The sequence below is a fragment of the Staurois parvus genome, unplaced genomic scaffold (genome assembly GCF_062004578.1).
Source record: "Staurois parvus isolate SC_StPar_1 unplaced genomic scaffold, SC_StPar_1.0 ptg003080l, whole genome shotgun sequence".
Lineage (NCBI taxonomy): Eukaryota > Metazoa > Chordata > Amphibia > Anura > Ranidae > Staurois > Staurois parvus.
In genome coordinates, this window is record NW_028320876.1 from 24,218 (window position 1) to 42,695 (window position 18,478).

At 54.2% G+C, this 18,478-nt stretch overlaps 1 protein-coding gene across 2 annotated transcripts; it reads right to left on the bottom strand.

Annotated features, from left to right (window-relative positions):
• Positions 1–3,562: 3,562 nt before the first annotated feature.
• On the bottom strand, positions 3,563–16,206 carry LOC149428627 (thiosulfate:glutathione sulfurtransferase-like). 2 transcript variants are annotated; one of them, XM_089667187.1, is made up of 4 exons: positions 16,063–16,206; positions 5,979–6,101; positions 5,082–5,244; positions 3,563–3,703 (listed from the first exon to the last, which is right to left on the bottom strand). In XM_089667187.1, the coding sequence occupies exons 1-4, from the start codon at positions 16,127–16,129 to the stop codon at positions 3,649–3,651; spliced, it is 408 nt and encodes a 135-aa protein (XP_089523313.1). In that variant the 5' UTR covers positions 16,130–16,206; the 3' UTR covers positions 3,563–3,648. The 2 variants fall into 2 exon arrangements, with proteins under 2 accessions (XP_089523313.1, XP_089523314.1); XM_089667188.1 differs by lacking the exon at positions 16,063–16,206 and adding an exon at positions 13,448–13,511.
• Positions 16,207–18,478: the final 2,272 nt, after the last annotated feature.

Sequence of the window (18,478 nt, forward strand, 5' to 3'; positions counted from 1 at the left end):
TCCCTCCTAGATTGTAAGCTCCCAGGATCAGCCCCTCCCTCTTAAATTGTAAGGTCCCAGGATCAGGCCCTCCCTCCTAGATTGTAAGCTCCCAGGATCAGCCCCTCCCTCTTAGATTGTAAGCTCCCGGGATCAGCCCCTCCCTCCTAGATTGTAAACTCCCAGGATCAGCCCCTCCCTCTTAGATTGTAAGCTCCCGTGATCAGCCCCTCCCTCTTAGATTGTAAGCTCCCGGGATCAGCCCCTCCTCCTAGATTGTAAGCTCCCAGGATCAGCCCCTCTCTCTTAGATTGTAAGCTCCCAGGATCAGGCCCTCCTATCCCTCTTGTATTGATCTGTATTGTCTCCTGTTATATTGTAAAGCTCTGAGCAAACTGTTGGCACCATAAATCCTGTATAATAACATTGTGACGTCATGACGCCATCCTGCATAATAATAAATCGATGACAACGTTTCCTTCCACAAACAGATCACTGTGGTTTAGGCGGGTTCTTTCTGCTGCCTTTCGCAGACTTTTTTTCATGACAGGCTGTGTTAGGGCGCCCCCTATGGGTTCCATCTCAATATGGTTTCAGGCCGGTGATCCCTGTGTGAGGCTGCGTCCCTGGAGGGTTCCCGGGAGAGATGTACCTATGGAGGAGGTGACTTCAGAGAGCTCAGTCCTGTGAGTACCAATAACCCCGTGCAGAGGAGAGACTGCAGGGAGATGGAGACTGCAGGGAGATGGAGACTGCAGGGAGATGGCTGCTGAAGTGCTGTGTATGCTTTCACCTGTGACCACTGTGGACCGTGCACTTAATGTGATTGGTGTATGTCACATGACTCCGAATGGTATGTCTTTGTGATGCGACTGTGTCAGGAATGGACTTGTCAGTAATGGTGGGACTCACCTGCCTTGTGGGCTGCAGTACCAGGGCTGGCCAGCGGGTGCTCTCAGCAATCAGAGACTCAACCCTGCAGTCAGCCAAACACCTGAAGCTGATTACAGGTGTATTTAAGGGATGGCCAGACCTGCAGTCTGGGCCTTGGTGTGTGTTTTTCTATGGGCCCTGTATCTTGTTACCTGCATTCTTGTTCCTGTCTGACTGACTTGTTGCTGACCCTGCCTGATCCGGACCTCTGCTGACTTCTCCTGTTTGATCCCTGGCTTGTGACCCCGACCATTCTCTGCCTGACCCCCCTGTACCTACCTGCCTGTTAGTTGCTGTACCCGGCTCGTGACCTGACTACTCTCTGCCTGCTCCTCCTGTTCCTACCTGCCCGATTGTTATTGACCCGGCCTGCCTGACTACGCTTGCATTGTATGTGTTATCTGTGGGTGGTTGGTTGGGTTTGTTTGCACTGTGTTATGTTTTAGTATTGCACTGCGTTTATGTATTGTTAGTGTTAATAAATTACATTGTTTATCACATATCTGAAGTCTGCGTTTCCCTGCGTCAGTCACATACCTCTGGTCATACCCGGAGCCCTGACAGACTGTGATGCCGTGTGTTGAATACCACCAGTAAAGTGCAGCAAATCTATTTCTTGTGTGGACATTCCGTCCTCCGAATATAAAGGTCTATGACTGGGAATGTCATGTGGAGGCCCATGGCAAGGAGCAGGGTACAAAATGGCGAAGAGTTCGGCCTCAGCAGGAACTTCTATCAGGGCTAGAGGCCAGTGCTTGGGTGCCCAAAACAGCCAACCATGAAGCCCGTGTTACATGTGTGATGTGGTATAAGGCTCCATTCACATCCATCCATGATCCTGTGTCCCTCTTCTACATCTCCAATTATCGTCCCGTATTCTCGCCATTCACTTTTATTGTCCTTCATTCTGATCCCATTAGGAGCCACTCTGATCCTTGTAGTCCGTTCAGCCCAGAACTTCTAAACCCCCCATTACTGTAGAGTGGTCAGGCTTCAGAAGGAGGCGGAGAGCTCAGAAACGCGTTGCCAGGCCAGCCCCCTTCTCCATTGTTTGTTCCCAGGCCCCTCCTCCCACCCTTGTTCTCATCCCCCTCTCACGTGTGCTCCCAGGACCCCTCCTCCTACGTGTTCTCGGCCCCCTCCTTCCATGTGCTTTCCCAGGCCCCTCCCTTACATGTGTTTTCAGCCCCCTCCTCCCAAATTGAGTTCCCAGGCCCCTCCTCCCACATGAGTTCCCAGGCCCCTCCTCCCACCACCCTTACACCAGACAGTCTGAAGTCCTGGATCTTTCATGGCGCTCCATGGTTCAGCTGGATGCTTGGAGGCAATGCTGTGACATCACATGTGGGGGGGGGGATTTTCCTTCTTTATTAAACTCTCTGCTCCTATTAACACCTTCATCCCCCCCCCCCCCGATGTCCACTCATATCTCAACCAGCCGGGTGTCCCCAGGATTCCGATCATGGAGCAGCAGTTGGGGGTCTAGGGTGGTTGGGGTTGATTTTTTTTTTTTTTGTCGTAAACTAGAATCCCTTCACCATTATATGTACTGTGTGTATGGAGGATCTGCGTGGGTGTGGTCAGTCTCAGAGAGGAGGAGACAGAGCCCACATTGTGTATATGGAGGATCTGCATAGGTGTGGTCAGTCTCAGGGAGAAGGAAGAGTCAGAGTCCACATTGTGTATATGGAGGATCTGCGTGGGTGTGGTCAGTCTCAGAGAGGAGGAGACAGAGCCCACATTGTGTATATGGAGGATCTGCATAGGTGTGGTCAGTCTCAGGGAGAAGGAAGAGTCAGAGTCCACACTGTGTATATGGAGGATCTGCGTGGGTGTGGTCAGTCTCAGGGAGAAGGAAGAGTCAGAGTCCACATTGTGTATATGGAGGATCTGCGTGGGTGTGGTCAGTCTCAGAGAGGAGGAGACAGAGCCCACATTGTGTATATGGAGGATTTGCGTGGGTGTGGTCAGTCTCAGGGAGAAGGAGGAGTCAGAGCCCACATTGTGTATATGGAGGATCCACGTGGGTGTGGTCAATCTCAGGGAGAAGGAGAAGTCAGAGCCGGTATTGTGTATATGGAGGATCTGCGTGGGTGTGGTCAGTCTCAGAGAGGAGGAGACAGAGCCCACATTGTGTATATGGAGGATCCGCGTGGGTGTGGTCAGTCTCAGAGAGAAGGAGGAGTCAGAGCCCACATTGTGTATATGGAGGATCCGCGTGGGTGTGGTCAGTCTCAGGGAGAAGGAGGAGTCAGAGCCCACATTGTGTATATGGAGGATCCACGTGGGTGTGGTCAATCTCAGGGAGAAGGAGAAGTCAGAGCCGGTATTGTGTATATGGAGGATCTGCGTGGGTGTGGTCAGTCTCAGAGAGGAGGAGACAGAGCCCACATTGTGTATATGGAGGATCCGCGTGGGTGTGGTCAGTCTCAGAGAGAAGGAGGAGTCAGAGCCCACATTGTGTATATGGAGGATTTGCGGGGGTGTGGTCAGTCTCAGAGAGGAGTCAGAGCCCACATTGTGTATATGGAGGATCCGCGTGGGTGTGGTCAGTCTCAGGGAGAAGGAGGAGTCAGAGCCCACATTGTGTATATGGAGGATCCGCGTGGGTGTGGTCAGTGTCAGGGAGAAGGAGGAGTCAGAGCCGGTATTGTGTAAAGTATAATTTAATACAATGTATTTCTTTCATCATCCCGGGAGTGGGTTGTCGTTGGCGGCAGACGTGGGGGTTGCACATCATCTTCCCTCCTTCTCAGCCCATTCCTTGTAGGCTCCGAGGTAGTTCCGGGCCCTGCAGGAAGGACAGACAATAAGCTGACATTCTATGACATCACACAGTGACCCCGATGTGATACAGGAGCAGAAAGGGGCCCCTTATCTCTCAGAATTCCTCTGCTCAGGAAATCATGACCCCCATTGAATGGGATGAACAAGTGACCAGCTACGACTTTGCCCACGAAATGCGTAGCCATGACGGCTCCTTGTCGGGACGACCACCGTCACCAGATCTGCATCCTGCCAGTGATCGGGGAGGTCTGCGTGTTTATTGGAAGGTGATGAGATGACACGCCCCCCCCGAGAATACTATGGGCCTGTATGGATGGGGTGACGCCCCCCCCCCAGAGAATATTATGGGCCGGTATGGATGGGGTGACGCCCCCCCCCCAGAGAATATTATGGGCCGGTATGGATGGGGTGACACCGCCCCCCCCGGAGAATACTATGATTCTGTATGGATGGGGTGACACCGCCCCCCCCGGAGAATACTATGATTCTGTATGGATGGGGTGACACCGCCCCCCCCTGGAGAATACTATGATTCTGTATGGATGGGGTGACACCGCCCCCCCCTGGAGAATACTATGATTCTGTATGGATGGGGTGACACCGCCCCCCCGGAGAATACTATGATTCTGTATGGATGGGGTGACACCGCCCCCCCCCTGGAGAATACTATGATTCTGTATGGATGGAGCGACATCGCCCCCCCAGAGAATATTATGGGCCTGTATGGATGGGGTGACACCGCCCCCCCGGAGAATACTATGATTCTCTATGGATGGGGTGACGCCCCCGCAGAGTACATCATGGTTCTGCATGGATTGGGTGACGCCCCCCGCAGAGTACATCATGGTTCTGCATGGATTGGGTGACGCCCCCCGCGGAGTACATCATGGTTCTGCATGGATTGGGTGACGCCCCCCGCAGAGTACATCATGGTTCTGCATGGATTGGGTGACGCCCCCCGCAGAGTACATCATGGTTCTGCATGGATTGGGTGACGCCCCCCGCAGAGTACATCATGGTTCTGCATGGATTGGGTGACGCCCCCGTGGAGTACATCATGGTTATGTATGGATTGGGTGACGCCCCCCGCGGAGTACATCATGGTTCTGCATGGATTGGGTGACGCCCCCCGCGGAGTACATCATGGTTATGTATGGATTGGGTGACGCCCCCGCGGAGTACATCATGGTTCTGTATGATTGGGTGACGCCCCCGCGGAGTACATCATGGTTATGTATGGATTGGGTGACGCCCCCGCGGAGTACATCATGGTTCTGTATGGATTGGGTGACGCCCCCGCGGAGTACATCATGGTTCTGTATGGATGTATCTCCCATTCTGAAGGATGAAGACAATACACACAATCGGTATCACAGACGTACTTTTTGAACCCCAGACCGATGGCGATGTTGGTGGCCCGCTCTCCTCTGCGCCCCAGCTGGCAGTGGAATATCAGGTTGTCATCTTCCGGTTTTGGTTTCTCTACATTATATTTCTGTTTAAACGCAACGGCGTCCATCTGCAGAGCGCCTTCTACTTCCGCAACTGAAAGACACCAAAACCCCCAACATATGCATGATGAAGGATGTGCACCGGAGCCAGGGACCCCACCTGACCATACACTCCCCAGACAACATGGCGGATGTGACGTCACCTGACCATACACTCCCCAGACAACATGGCGGATGTGACGTCACCTGACCGTACATCCCACATAGGATGTGACGTCACCTGACCGTACATCCCACAGGCAACATGGCGGATGTGACATCACCTGACCGTACATCCCACAGAGGATGTGACGTCACCTGACCGTACATCCCACAGGCAACATGGCGGATGTGACATCACCTGACCATCCATCCCACAGGCAACATGGCAGATGTGACATCACCTGACCCTACATCCCACAGACAACAGAGAATGTGACCTCACCTGACCGTATATCCCACAGGCAACATGACGGATGTGACGTCACCTGATTGTACACCCCACAGACAACATGGCGGATGTGACGTCACCTGACCGTACATCCCACAGACAACATGGCGGATGTGACGTCACCTGATTGTACACCCCACAGACAACATGGCGGATGTGACGTCACCTGATCGTACACCCCACAGACAACATGGCGGATGTGACGTCACCTGACCGTACATCCCACAGACAACATGGCGGATGTGACGTCACCTGACCGTACATCCCACAGACAACATGGAGGATGTGACGTAACCTGATCGTACACCCCACAGACAACATGGCGGATGTGACCTCACCTGGAATATTGACGGCAGTTGGGATTCTTCCTATCTGCAGCTCCTCTGGATTCCGGACATCGTATATCTGGACGGATCCGGAGTTGATCAGCTTCTTGAGATCATCATACGAGATCACACCACCTATGATAAGGGGAATGGGGGTCATTATCCTGCAGGACGATATCATTGTGGGGTCAATTCACAGAAATTACCTGCCGCAGATATCTACAGAATATAAATGTGATATCACATTATTGTCAATCCCACAAAACACTGCAAAGTCCCCAAATTCCATACGGGACCCTCATCCAAGCATGCACCCTGGCTGGTCAGGAGGGGGCGCCCATATACATCAACAGGCAATAATTCATGGCTATAGAGCAGAGACATGGGGCACGGGGTGCTGGCAAAAGAGGAAGCCCCAGGAAAAGAGGAGGCGGCCCTGGAGGAGGAGGAGGAGGCCCTGAAAGAGGAAGCCCTGGAAGAGGAGGAGGAAGCCCTGGAAGAGGAGGAGGAGGCCCTGGAAGAGGAGGAGGCTTCCCTGGAAGAGGAAGCCTTGGAAGAGGAGGAGGAAGCCCTGGAAGAGGAGGAGGAGGCCCTGGAAGAGGAGGAGGCTTCCCTGGAAGAGGAAGCCCTGGAAGAGGAGGAGGAAGCCCTGGAAGAGGAGGAGGAGGCCTCCCTGGAAGAGGAGGAGGCCCTGGAAGAGGAAGCCTTGGAAGAGGAGGAGGAGGCGGCCGTGGAAGACAATGCCTTGGAATAGGAGGAAGCCCTGGAAGAAGGAGGATTCCCTGGAAGAGGAGGAAGTGGAAGCCCTGGAGGAGGAGGAAGAAGCGGATTCCCTGGAAGAGGAGGAGGAAGAAGGAGGAGGAGGAAGAAGGAGGAGTAAGAAGCCCCAGAAATGGAGGGTGCAAAGTAGCAGCTTGACTTGTCAGTGTACAGAGTTACATAAACTGATCGTACCGCCACCCACACCATGGCTCAGAGAGAAGAGTCCATGTGGGGAGAAGTGACGGCCATCAGCCTCTGGATGGTAGAAGAGCAGAAAACACCGACCTCATTGTCACCCAGACAGAAGATGACAGGAGGCAGAGAATGGTGGTAGAAGGTGGTGAATGGTGGTGGGAGGTGAGGTAGTGAATGGTGGTAGAAGGGGGTAAATTGTGGTGGGAGGTGAGGTAGTGAATGGCGGTAGAAGGGGGTGAATGGTGGTGGGAGGTGAGGTAGTGAATGGCGGTAGAAGGGGGTGAATGGTGGTGGGAGGTGAGGTAGTGAATGGCGGTAGAAGGGGGTGAATGGTGGTGGGAGGTGAGGTAGTGAATGGTGGTGGGAGGTGAGGTAGTGAATGGCGGTAGAAGGGGGCGAATGGCGATGGGAGGTGAGGTAGTGAATGGCGGTGGGAGGTGAGGTAGTGAATGGCGGTGGGAGGTGAGGTAGTGAATGGTGGTAGAAGGGGGTAAATTGTGGTGGGAGGTGAGGTAGTGAATGGCGGTAGAAGGGGGTGAATGGTGGTGGGAGGTGAGGTAGTGAATGGCGGTAGAAGGGGGTGAATGGTGGTGGGAGGTGAGGTAGTGAATGGCGGTAGAAGGGGGTGAATGGTGGTGGGAGGTGAGGTAGTGAATGGTGGTGGGAGGTGAGGTAGTGAATGGCGGTAGAAGGGGGCGAATGGCGATGGGAGGTGAGGTAGTGAATGGCGGTGGGAGGTGAGGTAGTGAATGGCGGTGGGAGGTGAGGTAGTGAATGGCGGTGGGAGGTGAGGTAGTGAATAGCAGTGGGAGGTGAGGTAGTGAATGGCAGTGGGAGGTGAGGTAGTGAATGGCGGTAGAAGGTGGTGAATGGCGGTGGGAGGTGAGGTAGTGAATGGCGGTGGGAGGTGAGGTAGTGAATGGCGGTGGGAGGTGAGGTAGTGAATGGCGGTGGGAGGTGAGTTAGTGAATGGCGGTGGGAGGTGAGGTAGTGAATGGCGGTGGGAGGTGAGGTAGTGAATGGCGGTGGGAGGTGAGGTAGTGAATGGCGGTGGGAGGTGAGGTAGTGAATGGCGGTAGAAGGGGGTGAATGGTGGTGGGAGGTGAGGTAGTGAATGGCGGTGGGAGGTGAGGTAGTGAATGGTGGTGGGAGGTGAGGTAGTGAATGGCGGTGGGAGGTGAGGTAGTGAATGGCGGTGGGAGGTGAGGTAGTGAATGGCGGTAGTAGTTACAATACACAAAAAATGCAGAAAATCTGAAGATCAATCACTGAAGGCGGAGCTAGAGAGAAGCTACACGGCGCCTCCTCTGGGATGGCAACACGTCTCAGGAACACTCCTCTCTCCAACCTGATGGAGACGGGGGAGGGGTGGACTTTACATACAGATACACAATATGTACATACAGACGTATTGCCCCACCCTCCAAATCATGTGATTCAGGTGTTCCAATCCCCTCCATATCATGTGATTCAGGTGTTCCAATCCCCTCCATATCATGTGATTCAGGTGTTCCAATCCCCTCCATATCATGTGATTCAGGTGTTCCAATCCCCTCCATATCATGTGATTCAGGTGTTCCAATCCCCTCCATATCATGTGATTCAGGTGTTCCAATCCCCTCCATATCATGTGACTCGGGTGTTCCAATCCCCTCCCAATCATGTGATTCGGGTGTTGCGATCCCCTCCATATCATGTGATTCGGGTGTTGCGATCCCCTCCATATCATGTGATTCGGGTGTTGCGATCCCCTCCATATCATGTGATTCGGGTGTTGCGATCCCCTCCCTACCATGTGATTCGGGTGTTCCGATCCCCTCCATATCATGTGATTCGGGTGTTCCGATCCCCTCCATATCATGTGATTCGGGTGTTCCGATCCCCTCCATATCATGTGATTCGGGTGTTCCGATCCCAATCATGTGATTCGGGTGTTCCGATCCCCTCCCAATCATGTGATTCGGGTGTTCCGATCCCCTCCATATCATGTGATTCGGGTGTTCCGATCCCCTCCATATCATGTGATTCGGGTGTTCCGATCCCCTCCATATCATGTGATTCGGGTGTTCCGATCCCCTCCATATCATGTGATTCGGGTGTTCCGATCCCCTCCATATCATGTGATTCGGGTGTTCCGATCCCCTCCATATCATGTGATTCGGGTGTTACGATCCCCTCCATATCATGTGATTCGGGTGTTACGATCCCCTCCCTATCATGTGATTCGGGTGTTCCGATCCCCTCCCAATCATGTGATTCGGGTGTTCCGATCCCCTCCATATCATGTGATTCGGGTGTTCCGATCCCCTCCCAATCATGTGATTCAGGTGTTCCAATCCCCTCCATATCATGTGATTCAGGTGTCCCAATCCCCTCCATGTCATGTGATTCAGGTGTTCCAATCCCCTCCATATCATGTGATTCAGGTGTTCCAATCCCCTCCATATCATGTGATTCAGGTGTTCCAATCCCCTCCATATCATGTGACTCGGGTGTTCCAATCCCCTCCCAATCATGTGATTCGGGTGTTCCGATCCCTCCATATCATGTGATTCGGGTGTTGCGATCCCCTCCATATCATGTGATTCGGGTGTTGCGATCCCCTCCATATCATGTGATTCGGGTGTTGCGATCCCCTCCCTACCATGTGATTCGGGTGTTCCGATCCCCTCCATATCATGTGATTCGGGTGTTCCGATCCCCTCCATATCATGTGATTCGGGTGTTCCGATCCCCTCCATATCATGTGATTCGGGTGTTCCGATCCCAATCATGTGATTCGGGTGTTCCGATCCCCTCCATATCATGTGATTCGGGTGTTCCGATCCCCTCCATATCATGTGATTCGGGTGTTCCGATCCCCTCCATATCATGTGATTCGGGTGTTCCGATCCCCTCCATATCATGTGATTCGGGTGTTCCGATCCCCTCCATATCATGTGATTCGGGTGTTCCGATCCCCTCCATATCATGTGATTCGGGTGTTCCGATCCCCTCCATATCATGTGATTCGGGTGTTCCGATCCCCTCCATATCATGTGATTCGGGTGTTACGATCCCCTCCATATCATGTGATTCGGGTGTTACGATCCCCTCCCTATCATGTGATTCGGGTGTTCCGATCCCCTCCCAATCATGTGATTCGGGTGTTCCGATCCCCTCCATATCATGTGATTCGGGTGTTCCGATCCCCTCCCAATCATGTGATTCGGGTGTTCCAATCCCCTCCATATCATGTGATTCAGGTGTCCCAATCCCCTCCATGTCATGTGATTCAGGTGTTCCAATCCCCTCCATATCATGTGATTCAGGTGTTCCAATCCCCTCCATATCATGTGATTCAGGTGTCCCAATCCCCTCCATGTCATGTGATTCAGGTGTTCCAATCCCCTCCATGTCATGTGATTCAGGTGTTCCAATCCCCTCCATGTCATGTGATTCAGGGGTTCCAATCCCCTCCATACCATGTGATTCAGGGGTTCCAATCCCCTCCATATCATGTGATTCAGGGGTTCCAATCCCCTCCATATCATGTGATTCAGGTGTTCCAATCCCCTCCATATCATGTGATTCAGGTGTTCCAATCCCCTCCATATCATGTGATTCAGGTGCTCCAATCCCCTCCATGGACACAGGTGTATACAATCAAGCCCCTAGGCATGCAGACGGCTTCTACAAACATTGGTGAAAGAATGGGTCGCTCTCAGGAGCTCAGTGACTCCAAGCGTGGTCCCGTGATAGGTGGCCACCTGGGCAATAAGTCCATCCGTGACATTTCCTGGCTACTAAATATTCCACCAACTGTTAGTGGGATGATAACAAAGTGGGGGAAGGGAAGAAGTAGGCGGGGGAAGGGATTTATGAACATGGTGGTCTTCGTGGGACCCTTGGAGTGTTCTTCATGGACTGTAGCGGAAGGTATCACTCCTTCAGGTCTGTTAGGCTCAGATTAGACACGCAGCTAGGAGGGGCCAAGAAACGTGCAGTTGAGCTGCGTTTTTGCCTCCTGCTAACTCCTCCCCCCCAATCTGCAATAGACGGGGGCGGGGTGCTTACACGCTGCGGCTGCGATGCTTCAAGGCTGCGGTGAAGTTTACCCGACGCGTAGCGAGCGATACACATAACTGCCCCCCAACCGCGTGCAATGTACACAGGTCAGCAATGACGGGGAGTCGCATCACCTTCCCCCCACCTGGCAGCAGCCTCTGAAGTGCAACCTGAGCACAGATCGGACTTCAGAGGAAAGGGAGACTCAGACGCACGTCCAACGCCGCCATTACCGCCGAATATTCCCGTCCAACACGAAGAATCAAAGGATGAAGAATAAACGCTACAGACCCGCCCATCACCCGCCGCCAGATCATAGAGACTCTTGTGACTCATCCATCACCCACCGCCAGATCATAGAGACTCTTGTGACTCGCCCATCACCCGCCGACAGATCATAGAGACTCTTGTGACTCGTCCATCACCCGCCGACAGATCATAGAGACTCTTGTGACTCGCCCATCACCCGCCGACAGATCATAGAGACTCTTGTGACTCGCCCATCACCCGCCGACAGATCATAGAGACTCTTGTGACTCGTCCATCACCCGCCGACAGATCATAGAGACTCTTGTGACTCGCCCATCACCCGCCGACAGATCATAGAGACTCTTGTGACTCGTCCATCACCCGCCGACAGATCATAGAGACTCTTGTGACTCGCCCATCACCCGCCGACAGATCATAGAGACTCTTGTGACTCGTCCATCACCCGCCGACAGATCATAGAGACTCTTGTGACTCGTCCATCACCTGCCGACAGATCATAGAGACTCTTGTGACTCGTCCATCACCCGCCGACAGATCATAGAGACTCTTGTGACTCGTCCATCACCCGCCGACAGATCATAGAGACTCTTGTGACTCGCCCATCACCCGCCGACAGATCATAGAGACTCTTGTGACTCGTCCATCACCCGCCGACAGATCATAGAGACTCTTGTGACTCGTCCATCACCCGCCGACACATCATAGAGACTCTTGTGACTCGTCCATCACCCGCCGACACATCATAGAGACTCTTGTGACTCGTCCATCACCCGCCGCCAGATCATAGAGACTCTTGTGACTCGTCCATCACCCGCCGCCACATCATAGAGACTCTTGTGACTCGTCCATCACCCGCCGCCACATCATAGAGACTCTTGTGACTCATCCATCACCTGCCGACAGATCATAGAGACTCTTGTGACTCGTCCATCACCCGCCGCCACATCATAGAGACTCTTGTGACTCATCCATCCGGGGGAGTCAGAGGGAACACCCAACAAAGTACACCAAGATTAAAGGAGCATTCCGCCACCACCTAATCCCAACCTGTTCCCCTCCCCCACCAAACACCCATGTCCCCTCCCCCACCAAACACCCATGTCCCCTCCCCCACCAAACACCCTTGTCCCCCTCCCCCTCCTAACCCCCATGATGCACAGGGCGCCAATCATCGCAGCATGACGCACAGGACATGGCAGCGTGATGCACAGGGCGCCAATCATCGCAGCGTGACGCACAGGGCGCCAATCATCGCAGCGTGACGCACAGGGCGCCAATCATCGCAGCGTGACGCACAGGACATGGCAGCGTGACGCACAGGGCGCCAATCATCGCAGCGTGACGCACAGGACATGGCAGCGTGACGCACAGGACATGGCAGCGTGACGCACAGGGCGCCAATCATCGCAGCGTGACGCACAGGGCGCCAATCATCGCAGCGTGACGCACAGGGCATGGCAGCGTGACGCACAGGGCGCCAATCATCACAGCGTGACGCACAGGACATGGCAGCGTGACGCACAGGGCGCCAATCATCGCAGCGTGACGCACAGGACATGGCAGCGTGACGCAAAGGGTGCCAATCTTCGCAGCGTGACGCACAGGACATCGCAGCGTGACGCACAGGACATGGCAGCGTGACGCACAGGGCGCCAATCATCGCAGCGTGACGCACAGGACATGGCAGCGTGACGCACAGGGCGCCAATCATCGCAGCGTGACGCACAGGACATGGCAGCGTGACGCAAAGGGTGCCAATCTTCGCAGCGTGACGCACAGGACATGGCAGCGTGACGCACAGGACATGGCAGCGTGACGCACAGGACATGGCAGCGTGACGCACAGGGCGCCAATCATCGCAGCGTGACGCAAAGGGTGCCAATCTTCGCAGCGTGACGCACAGGACATGGCAGCATGACGCACAGGACGCCGGACATGGCAGCGTGATGCACAGGACGCCAATCATCGCAGCGTACGGCCATTTTGGAGGCGGTTGGGTGTTTCGCAATGAACGATTCGCCGCGTATTACCGCGTTTCAGGGTCGAGCGCGGATCAGGAAACGATTTGCATCTTCCATTTTCCAGTCACAAATCCCAGCAGACGGCGCCACAAGTGGTTCGGGGCGATTGCAGGTCGCTGTGTGTGGCCACCATTACAGCGTTGGTTGGAAGACGCTGCGGGGACCATGATGGGGTGTCACCTGTACCTCCAGGACACGCCTTGTGACCGATGCACACGCACCCATCGGCTGTCATCCTCTATAGGGGACTCGGGAATGTGCTGAGTCACAATGACTGACACTGATGAGCCGCCTGGAGACACAACAGTCCTGCGAGGAATCGGCTGAGCTTCCTGGGGGGGGATGGGGGGTCCTGACAGATGATGGGGATGAAAGACGAGACTGTCTGTGCTGCGAGCCCCCCGATTGGACGATATTCGGCTGGAGACGCCAGGAATTTATCATACCGACGAGTGATTGGACAGTGAATAGAGCGATTGGTCGCCACACAGGACCTCCGATGGGACATCCCACTTCAGAGGCCCCCCAAATGGCTTCTATGGGGAAAGTGGGGTGCAGTGTACATCTGTCCCCTATAATGACCCCCCATAGTCACTTCTATGGGGAAAGTGGGGTGCAGTGTACATCTGTCCCCTATAATGACCCCCCCATAGTCCCTTCTATGGGGAAAGTGGGGTGCAGTGTACATCTGTCCCCTATAATGACCCCCCATAGTCACTTCTATGGGGAAAGTGGGGTGCAGTGTACATCTGTCCCCTATAATGACCCCCCCATAGTCACTTCTATGGGGAAAGTGGGGTGCAGTGTACATCTGTCCCCTATAATGACCCCCCAGTCACTTCTATGGGGAAAGTGGGGTGCAGTGTACACATGTCCCCTATAATGACCCCCCCATAGTCACTTCTATAGAGAATGTGGGGTGCAGTGTACACCTGTCCCCTATAATGACCCCCCATAGTCACTTCTATGGGGAAAGTGGGGTGCAGTGTACATCTGTCCCCTATAATGACCCCCCAGTCATATGGGGAAAGTGGGGTGCAGTGTACACATGTCCCCTATAATGACCCCCCATAGTCACTTCTATAGAGAATGTGGGGTGCAGTGTACATCTGTCCCCTATAATGACCCCCCATAGTCACTTCTATGGGGAAAGTGGGGTGCAGTGTACATCTGTCCCCTATAATGACCCCCCATAGTCACTTCTATGGGGAAAGTGGGGTGCAGTGTACACATGTCCCCTATAATGACCCCCCATAGTCACTTCTATGGGGAAAGTGGGGTGCAGTGTACACCTGTCCCCTATAATGACCCCCCATAGTCACTTCTATGGGGAAAGTGGGGTGCAGTGTACACATGTCCCCTATAATGACCCCCCATAGTCACTTCTATGGGGAAAGTGGGGTGCAGTGTACACCTGTCCCCTATAATGACCCCCCATAGTCACTTCTATGGGGAAAGTGGGGTGCAGTGTACACCTGTCCCCTATAATGACCCCCCATAGTCACTTCTATGGGGAAAGTGGGGTGCAGTGTACATCTGTCCCCTATAATGACCCCCCATAGTCACTTCTATGGGGAAAGTGGGGTGCAGTGTACATCTGTCCCCTATAATGACCCCCCATAGTCACTTCTATGGGGAAAGTGGGGTGCAGTGTACATCTGTCCCCTATAATGACCCCCCCATAGTCACTTCTATGGGGAAAGTGGGGTGCAGTGTACATCTGTCCCCTATAATGACCCCCCATAGTCACTTCTATGGGGAAAGTGGGGTGCAGTGTACACATGTCCCCTATAATGACCCCCCCATAGTCACTTCTATAGAGAATGTGGGGTGCAGTGTACATCTGTCCCCTATAATGACCCCCCATAGTCACTTCTATAGAGAATGTGGGGTGCAGTGTACATCTGTCCCCTATAATGACCCCCCCATAGTCACTTCTATGGGGAAAGTGGGGTGCAGTGTACATCTGTCCCCTATAATGACCCCCCATAGTCACTTATATGGGGAAAGTGGGGTGCAGTGTACACATGTCCCCTATAATGACCCCCCCATAGTCACTTCTATAGAGAATGTGGGGTGCAGTGTACACATGTCCCCTATAATGACCCCCCATAGTCACTTATATGGGGAAAGTGGGGTGCAGTGTACACCTGTTCCCTATAATGACCCCCCAGTCACTTCTGTAGAGAATGTGGGGTGCAGTGTACATCTGTCCCCTATAATGACCCCCCATAGTCACTTCTGTAGAGAATGTGGGGTGCAATGTACATCTGTCCCCTATAATGACCCCCCCATAGTCACTTCTATGGGGAAAGTGGGGTGCAGTGTACATCTGTCCCCTATAATGACCCCCCATAGTCACTTATATGGGGAAAGTGGGGTGCAGTGTACACCTGTTCCCTATAATGACCCCCCCATAGTCACTTCTATAGAGAATGTGGGGTGCAGTGTACACCTGTTCCCTATAATGACCCCCCAGTCACTTCTGTAGAGAATGTCAGTTTACTGAGTTCAGGCCCCCCCATATTAATGCTTTCATTGGCTCAGGCCCCCCCCCATATTCATACTCCCATTGGCTCAGGGCCCCCCATATTCATACTCCCATTGGCTCAGGGCCCCCCATTCATACTCCCATTGACTCAGGGCCCCCCATTCATACTCCCATTGGCTCAGGGCCCCCCATATTCATACTCCCATTGGCTCAGGGCCCCCCATTCATACTCCCATTGGCTCAGGGCCCCCCATATTCATACTCCCATTGGCTCAGTCCCCCACACTTCGTCCTCACATGTTGCACTCACCGGAGCTCATGGCCGCTCTCTCCGTCGCAGAGACTCCCAGCCGTGTTAGCAGCTTCCTTAGGAACATTGTAGAGTGTCAGCCTCTCTCTCCTATATAACACAGCCCCGCCCCTACCCCAGGGTCATGTGACCAGAGAGGAGGGGGAAGGGAACTGTCAGTCCAACACACTGCTTGTCCTGCTGGTAGAACAGGTTCCCTTTATTGGGGGAATCTCTCCGGATCTCCTGTGTAGGGGGGAGTCTGTCTGCCCCATGGTGGGAATAGATGTCCATGACGGGACTGGTCAGAGAGGGATCACTGTACTGGGACTGGTCAGAGAGGGATCACTGTGACGGAACTGGTCAGAGAAGGATCACTGTGCTGCGACTGGTCAGAGAGGGATCACTGTGACGGGACTGGTCAGAGAGGGATCACTGTGCCGGGACTGGTCAGAGAGGGATCACTGTGCTGCGACTGGTCAGAGAGGGATCACTGTGACGGGACTGGTCAGAGAGGGATCACTGTGCCGGGACTGGTCAGAGAGGGATCACTGTGACGGGACTGGTCAGAGAGGGATCACTGTGACGGGACTGGTCAGAGAGGGATCACTGTGACGGGACTGGTCAGATAGGGATCACTGTGCTGGGACTGGTCAGAGAGGGATCACTGTGCCGGGACTGGTCAGAGAGGGATCACTGTGACGGGACTGGTCAGAGAGGGATCACTGTGACGGGACTGGTCAGAGAGGGATCACTGTGACGGGACTGGTCAGAGAGGGATCACTGTGACGGGACTGGTCAGAGAGGGATCACTGTGACGGGACTGGTCAGATAGGGATCACTGTGACGGGACTGGTCAGATAGGGATCACTGTGCTGGGACTGGTCAGAGAGGGATCACTGTGCCGGGACTGGTCAGAGAGGGATCACTGTGCTGGGACTGGTCAGAGAGGGATCACTGTGACGGGACTGGTCAGAGAGGGATCACTGTGACGGGACTGGTCAGAGAAGGATCACTGTGACGGGACTGGTCAGATAGGGATCACTGTGCTGGGACTGGTCAGAGAGGGATCACTGTGACTGGACTGGTCAGATAGGGATCACTGTGCCGGGACTGGTCAGATAGGGATCACTGTGCCGGGACTGGTCAGAGAGGGATCACTGTGACGGGACTGGTCAGAGAGGGATCACTGTGACGGGACTGGTCAGAGAGGGATCACTGTGCTGGGACTGGTCAGAGAGGGATCACCGTGACGGGACTGGTCACAGAAGGATCACCGTGCCGGGACTGGTCAGAGAGGGATCACTGTGCCGGGACTGGTCAGATAGGGATCACTGTGCCGGGACTGGTCAGAGAGGGATCACTGTGACGGGACTGGTCAGAGAGGGATCACTGTGACGGGACTGGTCAGAGAGGGATCACTGTGCTGGGACTGGTCAGAGAGGGATCACCGTGACGGGACTGGTCACAGAAGGATCACCGTGCCGGGACTGGTCAGAGAGGGATCACTGTGACGGGACTGGTCAGAGAGGGATCACTGTGACGGGACTGGTCAGAGAGGGATGACTGTGACGGGACTGGTCAGAGAGGGATCACTGTGACGGGACTGGTCAGAGAGGGATCACTGTGACAAGACTGGTCAGAGAAGGATCACTGTGACGGGACTGGTCAGATAGGGATCACTGTGACGGGACTGGTCAGATAGGGATCACTGTGCTGAGACTGGTCAGAGAGGGATCACTGTGACGGGACTGGTCAGAGAGGGATCACTGTGCCGGGACTGGTCAGAGAGGGATCACTGTGACGGGACTGGTCAGAGAGGGATCACTGTGCTGGGACTGGTCACAGAAGGATCACCGTGCCGGGACTGGTCAGAGAGGGATCACTGTGACGGGACTGGTCAGAGAGGGATCACTGTGCCGGGACTGGTCAGAGAATCTCCTGCTGGATCTCTATACTGACATGGACGGGGGATGGGTGAGGAACGTAAGGACGCCCCATCGTTTAATGGAAATGATCGACCTACAGAGTGAAGAAATGGTGCAGCAGGCGAGTCCATTTTGGTGAAATGTCATTGCAGCAACTCAGAATGGCCCTCAGTAGTCTGTGTGGCCCCCACGTGCTTGTATGCATGCCTGACAACGTCGGGGGAGGGTCCTAATGAGACCACGGATGGTGTCCTGGGGGATTTCCTCCCAGATCTGGAGCAGGGTGTCACTGAGCTCCTGGACAGTCTGAGGTGCAACCTGGCGGCGTCGGATGGACCGAAACATGACATCCCAGAGGGGTTCTATTGGGTTTAGGTCAGGGGAGTGTGGGGGCCATTCAATGGTATCAATTCCTTCATCCTCCAGGAACTGCCTGCATACTCCCCCAACATGAGGCCGGGCATTGTCTGCACCAGGAGGAACCCGGGACCCACCGCACCGGGAGGAAC